The 20615-nt window shown below is 38.8% G+C and overlaps 1 protein-coding gene across 1 annotated transcript; it reads left to right on the forward strand.

The window, feature by feature from the left end:
* Positions 1-2887: 2887 nt before the first annotated feature.
* On the forward strand, positions 2888-11381 carry LOC149835794 (protein IQ-DOMAIN 20-like). Its single transcript, XM_090009653.1, has 2 exons — positions 2888-2977; positions 11193-11381. The coding sequence occupies exons 1-2, from the start codon at positions 2888-2890 to the stop codon at positions 11379-11381; spliced, it is 279 nt and encodes a 92-aa protein (XP_089865779.1).
* Positions 11382-20615: the final 9234 nt, after the last annotated feature.

Raw genomic sequence — 20615 nt, forward strand, 5'->3', positions numbered from 1 at the left:
TCTTTCATTCTTTCGCCTCTCATAGGCATAGAAGACATGTGATTCATTCTATGTTTATCGACGGTGTCTCCTACTCGGGCGATCAGGTACTCACTGTTGTCACCAACTATTTCACTAACCTGTATTCTTTCAGCATAGCAGCAGGTGGCACGATGGGTACTGCATTATTCTTGACCATAGATCAGGCTCTCTCTAAATTGATTCAGGTGTCATTCACCGAAGATAAAATCTTCTCGGTTGTGCGAGATTCGTCTGGTTGGAAAGCTCCGGGCTTTGATGGGTATCCAGTGGATTTCTTTTGCATTTTCTGGCAATGCATTAAGAGTGACATCCTTAGTGTCTTTGCTCAGTTTCATCGCAACAATCGTCTGTTGATTCATTCCCACCTAGCCATTGTGTATCTTATTCCTAAGGAAGTTGTCGCATCGGACATCTCGCGGTTCTGACCTATTTCTGTGTTAGGAGGTTTATACCATATTATCACAAAGGTTTTGGCAAATAGGATGTGGTCAGTCGCTCCTAGGATTTTATTGAAGGCTCAGTTTGCCTTAATCCTTAATAGAAGGCTTCAACATTCTTTCATTTTGGCCACAGAAGTGTTGCATTCTCTCAAGATCAGAGGGGGGGCTTTCTTCACTCCTAAGCTTGACTTTCATAAAGCCTACAATTTGGTTCATTGGTTGTTCATTTTCAACATGTTGACGAATTTGGGCTTCAGTAGGCGTTTCTCTAGCTAGGTTCATGAGCTGGTTACCAATGCACAGTCACAAATTCAGATCAATGGGGTAAAGGGCAAGCAGTTCAAACTTGGCTGTGGTCTTCGGTAAGGTTATCCCCTGTCTCCTCTACTCTTCAACATTGTCTCTGTGGGCCTTGTGGTTTTGGTCAAGAGGCCAGTGGAGTATGGTCTGATTGAGCCACTCAGTATATCAGAGTTCTTGTGTCATATCTTGACCTACGTCGACGATATGATTATCTTTGGAAGGTCTTCAATCCAACAAATGTTAAGATTCAAGCTTGTCCTACTTTTTTTTCTGTCGATGTCAGGTTTATCTATGAACTACGATAAGTGTTGTCTGCCCTTTGTTAATGCCCCTCCGTCGATGTTGGCCATGGGCCAATGGATATTCGGATGCACGGTAACGGAAAACTCTTTTTCTTATCTGGGTCTGCCGCTTCAGATCAGCAGGGTCACAACGGCAGCTTGGAACTCGACTCTGCAAAAGGTTCAGAATAAAATTTTGGCCTGACAAGCTTCCTACCTTTCCATCGTGAGTCGACTAACTCTCATCAAGCACGCCCTAAATGCTATGTCAGAATTTGTTATGTTAATGTTTCTGATGCCTGTGGGGGTTAGTAAGAAGCTATCTCGGGTCTTGGCGAACTTCTTGTGGTCTGGACGTGGCTCCAACAACAAGTGACACCTGATAGGGTGAGATACCCTATGACTTCCTCTTTATAGGGGGGGTTTGGAAATCAAGGACCCCAGATTGAGGTGTATGATTTTCGTCGTGAAGCAGAGTTGGCTTGCGCACCAACATGGGTCCCTGTGTGTCAACGTTCTTCTTGCTAAATACGGGGGTGTGAAATCGTTGGTTGGGGCCACTCGCGTGAGTCAGCAAGCAATGTCAAAGCTTTGTCGATCATGGATCCAAGCTTGGTCTGTGGTTCTTTCTATTAATGGCCTTGTTGACTCGCAACCCTAGTTCTTAGGATGCGCCTTTGCTCCGAACGACTCTTTCCGCGCTAAAGGATGTTGCCTCTCTCTCCTTCCTTCAGGGGTGGACCGGTTCCCGACAAGCCTTATCTGGGGCAAGGGACCGACTCCTCGATCTCGTTTTCTAGTATGGCTCATCCTACACGATCGGGTGCAGACTGACAACTTCCTCAAATCCATCAGATTCCATCTTCTGAGTAAATGTGTATTGTGCGAGGCCGCCGAAGAATCTGCATTTTACCTATTTTGGGAGTGCACTGTATTTCAAAACATCTTTAAGGTCACCTGGAATAAGTTTGTGGTGTGCGTACGCCACAAATCGTTCGCAAATGACTTGTTGTGGGGTCCTCAACCTGTTCGTTAGTGCAACAAATGACAGATTATTTGGCGAACTTGGCTTCTCTTGTCCCGGTGGGTTGTTTGGATGACCCGCAACAACGCCATCTTTCGGTATATTTCGGTGGTTTTCAATAAAATAGTGAACCTTATCTTGGCAGACGTGTACGTCATTCTGTGCATCAACCTTCCTAAGCTTCAGCGCAATCAGCCTCCATCGTCACCTCCTGAACCAGGGTGACGATCGTCGTATTTGTATCTTGCTTTCTTTTCTGGGCTTCTTGACTTAGTATTTTTCGACAGATTCAATGTTGGCTTAACCTGTTTTTCGTAATGTTGATGTCTATAGTTCATCTCTCTCTCTCTATATATATATATATATATATATATATATATATATATATATATATATATATATATATATATATATATATATATATATATATATATACACCAGGTGCCAACCAATAAAAGCTTGACCCTTGGAATAGAAACATACATCCCTCCATGTCTGAGTCGTGCAGAAGTATCAACTACTTTACCACCTTCACGTTTCCGTCCTACCCATCAATACCATCATCACCAATACAACAAAATATTCACAAAGAACCAAAGCAACACACAATAGAAACAATGACCAACAGGTACAGAAGGTGGATCCATGGTGTTAAGAGAAAACTGCTCAGACTTGACAGGAGACGTAGACCAGACATGTCCCCTCACCTCAAGTCCAACGAAGACAGGGAAATAATCCAAAGTCTAAGGAAAGGAAAAACAGAAGAAGAAAAAGAAGAAGAAGAAGAAGAAGGAGAAGAATTTGAAGATGTAAAGGAGATGACTATGGCTTTGCATCAGGCAATGTTTCTTCCGTCCCAAGAGGAAATGGCAGCCATCAGAATCCAAGCCTGTTTCAGGGGTCACCTGGTACGTCTCCTTATACCATTAATTCATTGACTTCACATTATGTACATCGTCGCTTGCCTGACGTCCATCTATCTTGGAATTTCTTGAGATGAGTGTCTCAAAAAATGTTGAGATGGATGGTCACCAGAAGAAGAGATGCAGCGACCCTGCATAAAAAATGACCTGCATTTCGTAAGCAATTTCAGAAGCGTTCTTCAGCTTTATTGAATTTGATATCTATAGGCACAATGCGTAATATCATTACCAATCTCAACAACACTGTCATTGCCGTCGTCATCATCATCATCTTGATTATGCCTTATCCCAACTCCATGAGGTCACCTTTGTGATTGCTGCCTTTTCCCTTGCTTGTATTACCGGAGAGCGAATCAAGTGATAAATCTCATATATCGTTCCTGCTCGGTGATGGGAACAGATTAAGTAAAATGTTTTCACTTGAAATGATCAACATAAGAGAGACACCTGTTTTGTATAATGGGATCCGCTAATTATTTGTATGCTCAATAAGACGAGGGCAGATCCGAAACCAGTCTAGATGAAAAAGTGCGTGGGCTACACTCTCACCGTTCCCAAGGATGATGCAACGTTCTCAGGCGAAATGTGTGGTGGGGATTGGATATAACTAGGGCTGGATGACAGGCTGGGCAGGCCAGAACTGGTCGGGCTTGGACTTAGTTTTTGCAAGAAAGCCCGAACTGAACCCGGCTTAAACTTGACTGGACAAAATCTAAGGTCAGGTTGGGCCATCCGCTGGCTGATGGACTATATGTATATAAAAAATTGGTAGCTGCTCAATCCATAAGTGTTCAAACTGCACTCAATCGCGCTGATCGTTCATCCAGCGCATGTGATGGACGGTCAGCACACAAAAATAAGCAAAAAAAGCACAAAAACGTGTTTTTTTGCTTAAAAATTCCTTTAGCGGCACTTCCAAACAGATCTAAAAGCCCAGTGGGGACACACAAGAGTTTTTTCCTTTTAGCAGCATTTTGAAGCGCCACTCAAGGGTTTTTTTAAGCATTTTTGAGTTTTTTTTTTCAAGATTTGTGTGTTTCTTGAGCGCTGACCGTCATGCACTGCACTTGAGCTTGGGATGAGCGCCTACCTTCACTTATATATATCATAGCCACTTGTATCTTTAAAGGTAATTTTTCAGTGAAGGTATTTCTCATAGATATTTTCAAAAGTTGATAAATCTTGAAAATATCTCGGTTAAATCTTGGGAGTTTAAAAAATTGGAAAAAATATAAATAACAATAAAAAATCTAAGAAAATAACAAGTTTTGCATTATTTGTTTTTATAAATATAAAGAAACATGTTTTAAAGGTTTTAAAATATAAAAGAAACAAAAAAATAAGAAATGCAAACTTAAAATTGAAAAAAAAAATCCTAAAAAATATTGTGATATTATCACAATATTTTGAAAATATCATAATATATTCCTGATATTATTGGCTACCTTGAAATAGCCGATAATATCATGATATTTTCAAAATGTCAGTGATATATATATATATATATATATATATATATATATATATATATATATATATATATATATATATATATATATATATATATATATATTGAAATTGGGTCAAGTATATGATTAAAAAAATAGATCCATTTTGTGAACCATCTATTCTTGTCACGAGCTTATCTAGAAGCTTTGTGCGGTACCTGGTAGTTCCAACCAGGTCAGCCTTTCGAGTCAATAGAGCAACACAAACACCCTGCATAAGGGTGCATGATCGCAACAGAGCGCACACAAACTTAAATAGAGCAATCGAGAGAGAAGCAGCGAGAGATAGAAAGAAAGTAACTCATATTCATAAGTTGCAAGATTACAAAAAGAGAGTAAGAGGGGAGGGGAGGGACCCATAACAATTGTTGTTCACAGGGGATCTTAGGCCACAGGCCATTTATGTACACTACGAAGGATCAAAGAGGTATTTACATCGAGAAACAAAGGTGTCAACATGGCAGCCTAGAACACTCTCCCCCGCCTAAACTAGCACCGTCCTCGGCACAATCTGCTATCGGTAGTCTTTAATGGCTTGTTGAAACTGGAAAATATTTCTTGGAGTCTCCCAACTAACTTCACTCTCTGGCAATTCTTTCCATTTCACAAGATATTTCTTCACTTCTCTTAGATAATTATTGATGTGATCCATGATGAATTCAATTTCCCTAGAGGTCGATGTTGGGGCTGCTGTTGGGCTCGCTGAGGAATGGGAGCCCGCTGAGGTAGACTACGATTGAAATCCTCTTCATCTTCGTTGAAGGGGTTTAGATTACACACATGAAAGACAGGGTGGACCTGAAAACTATTAGGAAGGTCTAGCTTATATGCTAACTTGTCAATCCTCTGGATGACAGAAAAGGGTCCATCATATTTTTGAATGAGTCCTCGATAATGTCCTCGAAAGATAGTTGTTCTCTCAGGGTATAGTTTGACCAATACTTTATCTCTGACTTGAAACTCGACATGCTGACGATCTTGATCTACCCATTTCTTCATTCATTTCGCAACTTTATGTAGAAATGTCTTTGCTAATTCTGTCTTATCATGCTAGTTCTTGACAAAGTTATACACAAAGGGTGTCTTTCTTCGACCTTGAGCAGCGATAGAGTGTAGTGTTTGAGGTTGTTGTCCTGTCACAATCTCGAATGGACTGTGTCTCGATGATTCGCTCTTTTGAAGATTATAACAGAATTAAGTGATATCCAATAAATCCATCCAGTTTTTTTTATTTGCACTTACAAAGTGCCTCAAATATTCTTCCAGCATCTCATTAATACGTTCACTCTGGTCGTCTGTCTGTGGGTGGAAACTGGTATAAAAGTGTAATTCTGATCCCAGTAACCGAAAGACTTCTCTCCAAAATTTACCTGTGAATCGGGCATCCTGATCACTAATAATACTCTCTGGAATGCCCTAATATTTCATGGCATGCTTCACAAAGAGTCGAGTTGTATCTTCCGTTGAACAATTGTTAGGACCAGGAGCAAAGGTCACATATTTTGAGAATCTATCAACTACAATGAAGATGATATTGTTCCCCTCAACTTTTGGCGGACTGACAACAAAATCCATAGAAATGCTCTCCCAAGGTCGGCTTGGGATGGGGAGAGGCTCTAATAGACCCCCAATCTTATGATTAATGGCCTTATCCTGTTGGCAAATCAAACAAGTATGTACGTAACCATCTATGTCGTTATGCGTTTGAGGCTAGTAATAAACTCGCTCCATCAATGCCAATGTCCTTTCTTGCCTCGGATGTCCTGCCCAGGGAGAGTCGTAACACTCCTTCAATATCTCCCAACGCAAGGATCCCCATTGGGATACGTATACTCGATTCTCAGTTGTTATCAGCAATCCTTCTTGTTTCCAAAATTGGCTTGTCTTTCCATCTTTTACCAGAGAGAAAATATGTTGTGTCATGGGGTCTTCTCGTAAGCCCTCTCAGATTTTGTTGAGAAGTTCGCTAAGTGGTTCAGTACTCCCACTTTTATCTTCCATCAAAGCCACCAATCCAGTCTTCCTGCTCAATGCATCTGCCACTACATTGGACCTTCCCAGCTTGTACTCCAGAATCATATCAAATTCAGCTAAGAACTCTTGCCACCGATCTTGTTTAGGACTGAGCTTTTTCTGTGTTTGAAAATAGCTCGTGGAAACATTGTCAGTGTAGACAATAAATGTTGACCCCAGTAAGTAATGCCTCCATGAGCGTAAGCAATGCACGCTGACAGTCATTTCTCTTTCGTGGACTGTGTATCGTCGTTCAACGCTATTCAGCTTCCGTCTCTCGAAGGTGATAGGATGACCCTCTTGCATCAATACACCTCCAATGGCAAAGTTCGACGCATCTGTATATACTTCAAATGGTTTTTCTTGGTTCAACAACTGTAAGACCTGTTATTTGGCCATGGCATTCTTAAGAGTCTCGAATGCATTTTGACATTCCTCTTACCAATCTCAACTTTTGCCCTTCCTCAGCGACTCTGTTAGAGGCACCGCAATGGTTGATTATCCCTTAATAAACTGACGGTTGTAATTTGCTAGGCCTAAAAAGGACCGTAGCTCAGGAACCTTGGTTGGGATTTTTCAATCCTGAATAGCTCTTACGTTCTGACTATCCATTCTTAGACAACCCTTTCCAACCACATGACCCAAAAAATTGATTTCTTCTTGGCCGAACATACACTTCTCTCTTTTTACGTATAACTCGTTGTCCTTTAAAATCTGAAACATCGTGCACAGATGTTGCACATGTTCCTCCATGTTTCGACTATAAACAATAATATCATCCAAATACATAACCACAAAATGGTCAAGATATGGAGAGAATATTTAGTTCATTAGTGTAGAGAAAGTTGCAGGGGCATTCATTAAACCAAAGGGCATCACTAAAAAATCAAAAGCACCATATCAAGTAATACGTGTTGTCTTGGCCTCGTCTCCTTCCGCAACTCTGACTTGCCAATATCCTGATCGCAGATCTAATTTTGAGAAAACTCGAGCTTCTCCTAATTGGTCGAACAAATCAGCAATTAGGGGCAAGGGATACTTATTCTTGACAGTTAGTTTATTGAGTGCCCTATAATCCACACACAATCTCTTGGACCCATCATGTTTGGTTTGAAAGAGCACGGGAGCTCTGAAAGGAGCCTTTGATGGTCAGATAATACCAGTAGCCAACATATCATCCAGTTGTCTTCTAAGCTTTATCAATTCAGGTGGGGCCATTCGGTATGGTACCATTGCGGGAGGCCTTGCACCCGATACCAACTCTATTTGATGGTCTACTTCCCTTCGCGGTGGTAATTTTCTTGGCAACTTCTGGGGCAAAATTTCTTGGAACTCTTTTCATATCGTAACAATAGGAGACGGTATATCTTCGGGGGGTTTCCCCTCTGTTTCTTCTCGCACCACTACTAGAAATGTTTGATCGCCTAAGGCCCTGTTTTATCTGCAACGTAGAGACCATGTGGATGTTCGATGTTCCTGATATCGAGACAGGGATCATGCAAGGGGACTCTTCACTCATAAAGCTGACGACATTCAAGTGGGGCATGGGCACATCCTTACTTGCCCGTAGGAACTCCATCCCCAAGATTACTTTGAAATTGTCCAATGGAGCAATAGAGAAATTTGTTCTGCCAGTCCATTGTCCAGCCCCAACTTGTACGTTTCAGACTACTTCGAAGATGGGTTGCGCCTCTAAGTTTACGACATTTATATGACTGGCTTTTTTATCCCATTGCAAGCCCAATCTCCGAGCTTCCTCTTGGGTCATGAAGTTATGTATGGCTCCCATATCAACCATCGCATTAGTCATACTCTCATTGATAGTCATCGTCAAGTACATTAATTCCTTCTTAACCACGCACACTGCAGAGGTGGACCCCTCTAGTGCATTTACCCTTTGTAAGGCTCCCATTTTGACTTTCTCTTTCGTGGGGGTCTCTTCAATCTCGATGGCATTAGCTGCCCTTCATCCCATATTTCCTTGATTTTGGTTGGGGCAATCCCTCGCAAAGTGATTTCCACTACAATATCAACATCGAAGGTTTGGATGTACCGGTCTATTTCCCAAAAGTCCCTCTTCTTGTGCTTGGGGCTAATTTCTCTGGTCTCGGGGGGATGGTCGATACTGATTTCCCCCTTGGCCTCCTGCAGCATTCCCTTGATCCTCCCTGCGGGGTGGCCTTGCTTGAGGTCCCCCTCGATTAGGGAACTCGGCTATTTGATCAGCTATCACCATCGCACTTGCAAGGTCCGTCGGTTTCATCCGAGTCAATTCTTGTTGAGCCCAAAACTTTAGGCCTCTTTTAAAGAAGTAAATGCAATCTATTTTTGACATGTCTTTTATATCAAGCATCATTGCTGAAAATGCCGCCACATATTCCTGAATGCTTCATGTATGTCTTAGGGTCATCAACTTGTCATGGGCAAGTTCTTCAGCATTTTGTGGAAGAAAATATCCCCTCATTTCTTTTTTGAAGCCATCTCATGATTCAATCATAACTCCTCCACTTTCATGCTTCAGTATTGCGTTCTCCACCATACGATGGCCACCTCAACCAAGTATCTAGTCGTCGTACGTATTCGATCAGCATCAATGTCAATCTCTGTTTGATCAAAGAACTGTTCCACATCCCATAGCCAGCTTTTTACGATCCTGGCATCTCTTTCTCCTTTATATTTCGATGACTCAACTGGTTTCAACTTAGGGCATTCACGAGGAATCATCATCTTGTTTTCCCCTTGTGGGTTGTTTCCAAGATTTCTGGCATTGTCCACACCACCAATCTCGTTTCTCAACAGCCTTTCTAAGTCTCCATATCATTCCCGAAGTTCCCACATTTTAGCCTCTTGCATACCCAACCGACCTGATAATTCTTGGACTGTAGCCCACAGTTCATCGGTCTCATCCCTCACATCACCATCTAACTTTTCGAAGTCATCTTGTGCACTTTCAACATCAGTGGCACAAGTATGAATGTCACCTATCAATTCTGTCATTCTTTTCTCGACTTTGGTCACCCATTTCTCTATAGGGCTGTCATTTCTTCAAAGCGAGACATTTTTGTCGACTCCACGATAGATTTCTCATTTTCTACCTTTTTTCCTTTAAGGACTTTTCCAAGGATTTTTCCCAACTCTGAATCCATTATCGAACTCAACTCACGAGGGTTTCAGCAAATACCCTCTTTCCTTCCCCCAGTTCTCGAGTAGGCTCTGGTATCAGTTGTTATGGGCTTATCTGGAAGCTCCATGCGACACCTGGTAATTTCAACCAAGTCAGTCTTTCGAGTCGATAGAGCAACACAAACACCTCGCACAAGGGTGCATAATCACAATAGAGCACGCACAAACTTAAAGAGATCAACCGAGAGAGAAGCAGCGAGAGATAGAGAGAAAGTAACTCATATTCATAAGTTGCAAGATTACAAAAAGAGAGTAAGAGCGGAGGGGGGAGGCCGTAACAATTGTTGTTCGCGGGGGATCTTAGGCCAAAGACCATTTATGTACACTACGAAGGATCAAAGAGGTATTTACATCGTGAAACAAAGGTGTCAATGTGGCAGCCTAGAACAATTCTAGTGCATTTTTTAATCTTTTGTTAAAAAAATCTATGAATTCAAGCAAATGAATGAGAAATGTTGTGAATATACTATGACTTGCAACTTGGCCTGACCTGGTCCGAATTTGGCCCATTAGCCTAACGAACAGGCAGTGGGTCTTGTATTAGACCTTGGTCCGACCTGAACCGGGCTTGGGCTTGACTCGGTTGGTTAATGAGTTAGGCTTAACCAAGCCTGGTCCGTCAATAGCCTGATCAAGTACGTCCACTAAATCGGCCGGGCTGATCCGGTCCACCCATTGTCCAGCCCTAGATATAACTAATTGATTATATACAAAATGACCTACATGCCCTTGAACGAGATAGGTCTCATGTCATGTGTACTTGTAAAATGCAGTATGACCTGATATGCTCTTTGCTGCTGATAAAGCATCAACACCATCAATCACTGCTCATCTAAACACCCAGTGCGTGGCATGAGATCCTGTCATCCCTAACATTATACCGACCCTGAGATCTCATTGTTGCAACTTGCTTTGATTAAATCTGACCCTGTAGATGTGATCTACATGGTTCATTTGGTGAAGAACGGTATTTGAATCACCTGTATGCAGGATTTTCTGATGATTCAAAAATCAACAGCCATAAAAACACCAAAACTTTATGATCTAGAAAACCAAGTTCTTTTGTTAAAGAAATAACACAATGGGCCCGATTCCTATCAACTCAGTCATGTTACAGAGTCAGATTAACCAAAGCAAGCTGCAAGATCCCAAAATATGATGATAGGGATGACTGGATCCTGTTCCCTAGTGTGCCAGGAAAGATGATGCAACTCAATGTAGTTACAGTGGGCCGGCCCACGGACTTCTAAAATTGGACGTTCGTGTTGACAGTGATCGACTTCTATCACCAGTGAATGATGATAAGGCTTATCACCTGATTCATTCTCCTATTGGAGAGCTGCAAGTAAACGATGACTGCTAAAATGGAAGAACGTGATGACAGTGATTGATGGTCGTGATGCCTTACCACCAGATAATGATGACAAGGCTTGTCACCTGATCCATTCTTATATCATCATACACTATATGATGATGATTGTGTGGGTGCTGTGCAGGCGAAGCGCGCATTTCATGCCCTCAAGGGTCTGGTAAGACTTCAGGCAGTGGTTCGCGGATACTGCGTGAGGAGGCAGGCCCGAATCGCGTTACATTGCATGAACAGCATAGCCAGGCTGCAGGTTCGAGTCCGAAACAAGCAGCAGTTGAGATCAGTCTCCACTTCTGCACTTCTGCCTCCTCAATAGTTCTTCAGCACTGCTGCACATTTTAATTGTCATTGTTATAGCTCATTCCTTAATTCAGATTGGTTTCTAATTTGTCACATCGAAGTTACCAATGCCAACTCTTTTGTTTTTTATCTGTTATGTGATAGGAGATCACTAAGGATGTATTTGTGTGGTTTGTTGGGGTGAATAATTGGGAGTATTGTACATGAATATAGGGTTGCATTGCAATTCATGGGTGCGACTCTTTCTGGATTTCTTTTTCTAAATCCCGAGTCATTTTAGGGGTGATGTTTGGTCAAATCCACTGTAAGGGCTATCTAATTGTAGACATCATTTTTTTAAACATTTCTTTGATCATTTTAGATCAAAACTATATATATATATATATATGGTCCACTTCTGTCCTCTTCAAAATTTATATGTTAGATATGTTTTTTGACAAATCAGTTCATGTGGGTATGATCTCCATGGTTGACAACATATGAATAGACTCTTGAATCTAACTTTTTTGATGTGTAGATATGATCTTACAATTATCCAAAAATCAACTGTTCTAAAATTTCTGAAATTTTCTATTGTAAAATTTTATCTACACATAAAAAAACTTTGATCCAAGAGTCCAAACATATGTTTTCAACTATGGAAATGACATCTATACTGGCAAATTTGCCAAAAAAAACATATTTAATATATAAATTTTGAAGTGGGGACAAGGGGTGGACCATCCCGGTTCTCTCTCTCTCTCTCTCTATATATATATATATATATATATATATAGAGAGAGAGAGAGAGAGAGAGAGAGACGTGAAAGGAGGTATCATCAGATCCCTCTTTCATTGGTCAAAATGGGATGAGCACTCCCTTTTGTGTTTTGGATGCTTTAGCGCCATCATGGACCGACACTAAAAACTGTAACATGCGCAAAAAAATTTGTGCCACTGATGGCGCACCCTATCAGCGGTGCAAATTAATCCAATTAAGGTCAGATTTTTTTCGTGTATGACGATACTCCCTAGGTTGGTGTCCATGTACTTGGATCCAGAGCCATTTTTGTTTGGACAATAACCTAGCTTGTCGTCCCCAATGGATGGATTTGGATCCAAACACGGTTCAGCTGTCATCTGAACCCATGTTGTTGTCAGGATCTGAAACTTGTTCTTTTAGAACTGTTTCATATGAGGAAAGGTGTTTTGGGTCAAAAAATTTATCAAAAACCTATATTTTTAAGTTCCAACCTTTTTAAAACCTAGACTTAGCACCTCAACTTGTTAAAAACTTATTTGTAGCCCTAAGCTAAGTCATTGGCCAATAAGAGTTTGACACCTCATTTTTTTGCCCAATCAGATTCAAAGATATGGACTTTTTAGCCTAAAAACGCCTAAACCTAGGTTCATGATCCATTAGGAAATCTATAATAGGTGTCCTATCCCTCCTAGTCGTTAACATCTATGATCTAAGACCTCAACATTAAAACTCCGCCTGTTTGAGTCTAGCTTAATGCACCCATACCCAAACTTTGTTGGGGCCTAAACCCAATTAAAATTTAGTTCCCTATTTCACCCAATCTTCCGAAGCTCTATCAATTTGTCGTTGCACTCACCATCATCGTACAAAATGCTACCTAAGCCTTAAGTTTGATTTGAATCCTTTACACTTTGCATTTATTTCATTGTTTTATTTGAAAAGTGTCTATTTTTCTAACGGTTCGGATCTTTGCTTCTTTTTGTGTGTTTTTTAAGTTTTGTAGTGTCTCTACACCATCAAACTTATTTTTTTTAAGAATCACATTTGTGGTATGCCTTATAACAAGCAAAAGTTACAGATGAGGTCGATCCCTCTTCACTAGAAGAGGAAAGATGCTCGGCTTATAGAAGGGGATCCTATAATCTTCAAAATCTGGATCTAGTTCAAAGTCAAAGTTTGTATCAAAAAATCTAATACATATATATATATAGAGGAAAGAGAAACCATCCAAACAAAAGAAAGTCCAAAATCTAGAACCGATGATAATCGATTATGTTCCTTCTCTAACTAACCAACGAGTTTTTCGTCAATTGGACCTCATCTTATATATATATATATATATATATATATATATATATATATATATATATATATATATATATATATATATATATATATATATATATATAACCCCAACTTAGAACTCATAGGGGGAGGTTGTTTTGGACAAATCTGACTTCATGGATGTGTTGGCCAAAATAGTAGAAATCAACTCTTGAATCATAGTATTTGGACATAAAAAAAATGTGTTTTTGAGGTTTGGAAATTTGATACATTGTAGGTGGTTGATTTTTTTAAACCTCATAAAATCTGACATGTGTTAGAAAAATATGATCCAAAGGTCACTTTCTACTAGATCTCATCTGGATAGTTAGATTGTAAAAAAACTGGAAAAAATGAAAATATTACATTTTGTCACTAAGGGTTCCTTACCGAGTGTGTGTGTGTGTGTGTGTGTGTGTGTGTTTACTGATGTAAATAGAGCCATAACACTCTCCATAAGATGTAAAGTCCACCCCCAAAGCCCCTACAATAGCCGACTCACCCCCGTGTAATTCAAAATAGTCAAAGGACGTTCTTCTTCCTAGCCTTCCAAGTAAATCCCTCACATTTCTTGGTTCGAGGAGGAACACCCTATGTCAGGAAAAACTGGCGAAGACGCTAGTAAGATACTCTATCTCCACAAAAGAGTCTGCATGAGGCTCGATACTACTCAAAATCCTCTCCTAAGTCCTCGTCCTCCTCCACGGTGCAAGGACATCAAGTCACCGGACAACAGAAGTGATCAATCGATGAATCAATGACTCAATGGAAAGAGCAGACAAATGGAAATAAAGTCATTCCAAGGGTAAAGTGAGCAAATACCTACTCATGATCAACAAAATCCCTTGAATGCCCACTGCAGCTAACTCTCGACGGACAATCCGTTGACCCCATCACTTCAGAAGGGGATGATCAGTAGTGGTAGGCTTGAAATAAAGTCCAATATGCAAGTAAATGTAGACCCAGATCTGCATTAAAATTCTTTCAGTCAAATTGGTAGGAAAAAGATCTAGAAAGATGTCAACGAGTCAAGAATGTAGATGACAAGAAAAAGAGTTTAAGAGTTTACCTCCACAAGCGTTGTGCAACCAGTGAAGGAACTCGTCCATCACAGCACATAATGGGAAAGGCTATCATAAATGTAGGAAGTCACAGCTGAGCACCAATCGTACTCGATGATGTCTTGAAGAAAACAACAGAGTCGAATGTAGATCACATTGCCCTCACTGTCCGGTAGAAGAACTATCCAAGGTATAGCAAGAAGGCACATATGAGCTTATGAAGATCCCTATCGTCTCCCATATCTATATCCGTGGGAGCTGAAAACTGATCTTGCAGCCAACTCAAAAAAATCTTGACATCTGCACCAAATAAGTCTCAGAAAATCTAAAAGTCGTCCTCGCCATAATACACCTCTGGTCGTGAACCATGAGGCAAGCCAAGAATGTGATAAATATCCCATGGTGTAATGGTCATCTCCCCCCAACGAAAGAAGAATGTGTTGGTCTCGGACCGCCAGTACAACTCATGGCAACCTAGAGTTGGACAATGAAGTCATGCAGCGTGCTACAGTCTCAAAGCCCAACTCATCCATGCTCTATAGTAGGTCCTCATTGCAAAGATTCTGCCACATGCTTAGCATCTCGAGATGGCATCTCCCTCTGATAATCGAGATGGTTTGAAAAGTAAGAAGGTTTGGTAAGAGCAAAGGTTGAAGAAAATGAAGCAGGTTATATGTTCCCCCCGAAACACACAGGTGTGTGTTCTTGGGTCTGAATGAGCACCACGTATGTGAGCACGTGGGGCTCGTTTCCCCGTGTCTGTCAGCATCACTTAGCATCAGAGTCCGGTTTGTTTGCAAAGACTTAAGTACCATTTTCTGCCATTAGCGCCACGAAACGATGTTTCGAGTAAAGGACAAAAATGTCCTCCCATCATAAGAGAGAAAGGGTTAAAATCATCATTATTTTCGCCCTAAGTAGTAAACGATTTTGCTTTAACAGGAGCTTCTCGCAATATGTCACCCTAAACGTTCTGGCTCACCCTTTGACGACGTAGCCTTTGACATTGTCTGCTGCCACCGAAGCACCCCTTTTCATTGTCTACTGTCGTCGGAGGGTAGTCAGAGCAACGTTGCTACCATCAGCTGCATCTACATTCTAGGTGTTTCTCCTCCACTATCGGATTAGCAAAACTTGTGCCCTTTGGGTGAGTTTTGTGTAAGGTTTCGTTATGTAAACAAATCCATTTTCGTTATATAAATCTGAATGATAAATCTTACAACTGGTTATACTATTCATGCTAAATTACACATATTTTCATACTAAAACAAATTGAACAGTTTGTTCTTATGAAGGCCAAACATTACAACAATATGTACTTATTAGGGCTAAATTTCTACAACGATCTGTAAGTTTGAATTTAACAATGATTTATATATTTAATGCAGTAGCGATTTGTTCGATGCAACAACGATTTATGCATTTCAAGCAGTAGCGATTTAACTGATTTATGATTCATGATTTATACATTTAAAGTAGCCCCGATTTATACATTTAATGCAGTAGCGATTTATGATTTACAACGATATATACTTATGAAGGGCTCAATTTCTACAACGATTTGCAATTAAATTTATGTGTTGTGTAGGTTAGCAATGACTACAATTCACAAGACAAGAAAGCCTTCGTCGTTGGAGGGGATGATTCTTGGAGAAATCATCCACCAATCCAATATATATGAGGGTTATGTAAAGTACCAAAATATAATGAACATTGAGAATAAAAAAGACAGGAACAAATTGTTGGATATTTATTATAAGGAGCTTGATCCATCAGAGATTAAAGCTGAAGAAGAAGAAGGATAATGAAGAGAAGGAAAAGCAAAAGGAGGAGAAAAATGAAAACCACGCGCACTTATGAGGCAAAAGGATTTCTTCCTTCCCACCATGCAAAATTAAATCTACATGCAGATCATTCTCCGTGTTATCTATCATGATCGTCAGTTGTATCGCACTATACTATGCATCGAGTTGTTATTTGCTTTGCTAATAAAAGAAATGACTTATCGTTATTTATGATAGCAATTCACGTGACAGCGATTTGATGATAGCTACGACGCTGTGAAGCGATTTCAATTTTAATCGCTAAATGAAAAGCAATTTCAATACGCAAATCACCCCTGCAATCGTGCAACAATGTAAATACCACACGCACATATTTCAATATCATAATACAAATATCTTATAAATCGACACTAGCAAACACATAATATATTACAAATTGATATACATATCGCATAATATATTATAAATCGATACAAAAAATCAGCATAATAGCTTACAAATCGATATTAACAAACAAAACAATATCTCTCAAATCGATAGTATGTTACTACAACTGCGCTTTGCATTATACTATTCCAATATTTTCTATACAAAGGCAAATTGTTATGGCCGACATAGACATCATTGCGTAAATTGCATAAATCATCAACCGGAATCCAGGTCTCACAAGGCATATCAATTTTTTACGACGAGCAGAATGTTAAACGACGTTTACTGTTGAAGCCCAAATGTTACAACGCTATGTACTTATGAAGTGTCTGATTTCTACATCGATTTGTACGTTTGATGTAGTGATTTGTACGTTTAAAGCAAGAAAGATTTATACGTTTGATGAAATAGCGATTTATACCTGTTGATGATAGTGATTCACGTAACAGCTATTTAATTACAGGTACAAAGCTTTGAAGTGGTTTTCATAAAAATCGCTAAATGAGCAACGATTGGAACATGCAAATGGCCACCTCATGTCACTACAATGTTAATTCCTCACGCATAGTTTTCAATTACATACTATAATATGTAACAAATTGACACTAAAAAGTACTTGATATTTTACAAATCGGTACATATATCTCATAATATATTATTATACCTAACCCTATGCCCTAAACCCTTAATATCTTACTAAACCCTAATCCTAAACCCATTATATATTACTAAACCCTAAACCCTAAAACCTAAAACCTAAAACCTAAACTCTTAATATATTACTAAACCCTAAACCTTAAACCCTAAACCCTTAATATATTACTAAACCCTACACCCTAAACCCTAAACCTTAAACCTTAAACCTTAAACCCTAAAACGTAAACCCTAAACCCTAACCCTAACCCTAAACCCTTTAACCCTAAACCCTAATGCCTAAACCCTAACCCTAAACCCTAATCATAAACCCTAAACCCTAATCCTAAGCCATAAACCCTTAATATCTTACTAAACCATAACGCTAAACGTTAAACTCTTAATATATTACTAAACCCTAAACCCTAAACCCTAAACCTAAACCCTCAATTTATATGTTGATCTGTATATCGATTTATAAGCTGTCAAAAGGAATTTCCATATCGATTTGTATGATATTTGATCATCGATTTGCATGATACTATGACAATATTTTTGTAACAAAGGCAAATCGACTAAACATTACAACATTTTTTAAGATATCAATAGGATTTGCCATATCGATTTAAGATAATGTTTTGATTCTTATATGGAATGTCGGTTTAGTAAGCAACGAAGTAGTGATGGGAGTGTAGTGAAGCTTGGTGAGCAAGAAATACCAGTGGATGATTGTTTCAAATATTTGGGATCTATCATTCAAAAGTATGGAGAAATTGATGGAGATGTAAATCATAGGATAAAGGTTGGGTGGATGAAATGGAAAAGTGCAACTGGAGTGTTGTGCGATCGTAGAATGCCATTGTGGTTAAAGGGAAAGTTTTATAGGATGACTATTAGGCCTGCTTTACTATATGGTACGGAATGTTGGGCTGCCAAGAGACATCATATTCAAAAACTGAGTGTAGCTGAGATGCGTATGCTTAGATGGATGTGTGGAAATACAATAAAAGATAAGATTCGGAACGAGGAGATACGTAAGAAGGTAGGTGTTGCACCCATTGAAAATAAGATGAGAGAGAATCGTTTACGGTGGTTTGGACATATTCGGCGAAGGCCTAATGATGCTTCAGTTAGAAGGATGGAGAAATGGGAAAATATATTAGTTAAAAGAGGTCGGGGTAGGCCTAGGAAGACTTGGATGGAGATGATAGGAAAGGATATGAATGCTTTGAACCTCACCGAGGACATGGCATTGGATAGAAATGATTGGAGGAGAAGGATTCATGTGGAAGACTCAGAATGATTTTCTTTGTTGGTTCATATCTTCGACCCCAATTGTTTTGGGATGAAGGCGTAGTTGTTGTTGTTGTTGTTGTTGTTGTTGTTGTTGTTGTTGTTGTTGTTGTTGTTGTTGTTGTTTTGATTCTTAATATCGATTTAAGATATTATTTTGATTCTAAATATCGATGTTTAAGATATCAATACGAATTTCCAAATCGATTTAAGATATTGTTCTGAATCTTAGTATTGATTTCTATGTTGATTATTAATATTGATTTACGATATTGTTTTGATTATGTATATCGATTTAAGATATTGTTTTGATTCTAAATATCGATTTTTAAGATATCAATACGAATTTCCAAATCGATTTAAGATATTGTTTTGAATCTTAATATTGATTTCTATGTTGATTCTTGATATCAATTTAAGATATTGTTTTGATTCTTAATATTGATTTTTATCCCTATTCTGTATATCGATTTATAAGCTATCAACAGGAATTTTCATATTGATTTATGGATAACAAAGACGTCATTGCATAAACAGCTTAAAGGTATATGTTATTTTATTATAAAATCTTTGGCGGGTACCATAAGCATTAAACTCCTCTGTTATAAAAGGATATCCTCGCATTATTACCCCATAAACATTCCACAAAAATCTAACGCTTTGTCTTCTTCTTCAGAGCACCTTTTGTCGTCTCGATGAGTTTTTGTGTTGTGCAGGTTACCAATGGCTTACATTCGTAAGAGAAGAAACACTTCGTCATTAGAGGGAAAATCTCTTAACAAAATTGTCAAACAGTATGCTTTGTATGAGCAATTAGAAGCGTACTACAAAATAATGACGATTGAAAATGATAAACAAATGGAGCAATTGTTGGTAAAGTATAGAGCAGAGCCTAATCTGTCAGATATTGAAGATTAATTCGTCAGATAAGTTTTGATTCTATATATCGATTTGGTGATATTGTTTTGTGTGTTAATATCGATTTATAATATATTATGTTGAATTGCCGTATATTGATTTGGAAGATATTATGCTGAATTGTCATAAATCAATTTGTAAGATATTAAGTGTTTTCTAGTGTCGATTTTTGTGAAATATTATTCTATTTGTTAATATTGATTTGTAAGCTATTATGTTGAATTGTCGTGTATCAATTTGTAATATATAATGCTCAATTGTTGTATATCAATTTGTAAGATATTATGTGTTTTCTAGGGACGAGTTTTATGATATTTATAGTATGATTTCTATCATAAAATTACACCAAAGAATTATAACATTACACCAAAGAATTATAGATTTACAACAAAAAATTATAGAATTACAAGAAAGAATTATCGATTTACAACAAAGAATTATAGAATTAAAACAAAGAATTACAAAATGTTAAACATTATAATGATTTACACTAATGAAAGTTAAATGCTACAACTATTTTGTAGCTGAAGAATCTACACGCGATTCATGTATTGCGTTGCTCACTTTTGAATTGAACTGAGTCTGTCATTAAACAAAAAATATCAGGCACTACATTAAGTTCAACAAGAAATGCAAACATCCTCCCAAAATTGTTACATACCAAAAGACTTGTCAAACTCATGCCATCATTTCACTCAAACAGGTCGGGAGGATTGCAGGTTCCAACGTTGTAATGCATGTCTGTAGAGTTTTGTTGCATGTTGGAAATTACATAAATTAGATATTGATAAGTTGCACATAATACAATTTACATGGGAAGCAATATATTGTATTACATACATGTTCATGCGAAGGGCTTGGTTGCTTAGAGGTTGGTTGTTTCTTACACATTTTCTTGCAAACCAATTCCAGTGCACCCTTTGTCCTCTGACGACTGCGATCAAAGGCAGGTTTCCTTTTCATACCCTTCACTAGGTGAATATTTTCATCATAATCTACAAGGTTTACTCCTGACTTGTCAAAGATGATGTTGACGCTTCGGCGCAACTTATCATAAGTGTCAGGGA

The sequence above is a fragment of the Nuphar pumila genome, chromosome 6, assembly GCF_984573655.1.
Source record: "Nuphar pumila chromosome 6, dmNupPumi1.hap1.1, whole genome shotgun sequence".
NCBI classification, from domain to species: Eukaryota; Viridiplantae; Streptophyta; class Magnoliopsida; order Nymphaeales; family Nymphaeaceae; genus Nuphar; species Nuphar pumila.

What these genes read in the sequence shown, in the direction of transcription:
- LOC149835794 (XM_090009653.1), top strand. Translation starts at nt 2,888, where the DNA reads ATGACTATGGCTTTGCATCAGGCAATGTTTCTTCCGTCCCAAGAGGAA. An exon ending in CCTGTTTCAGGGGTCACCTG is followed by an intron (nt 2,978 to 11,192) that starts GTACGTCTCCTT and finishes GGTGCTGTGCAG; the next exon opens with GCGAAGCGCGCATTTCATGC.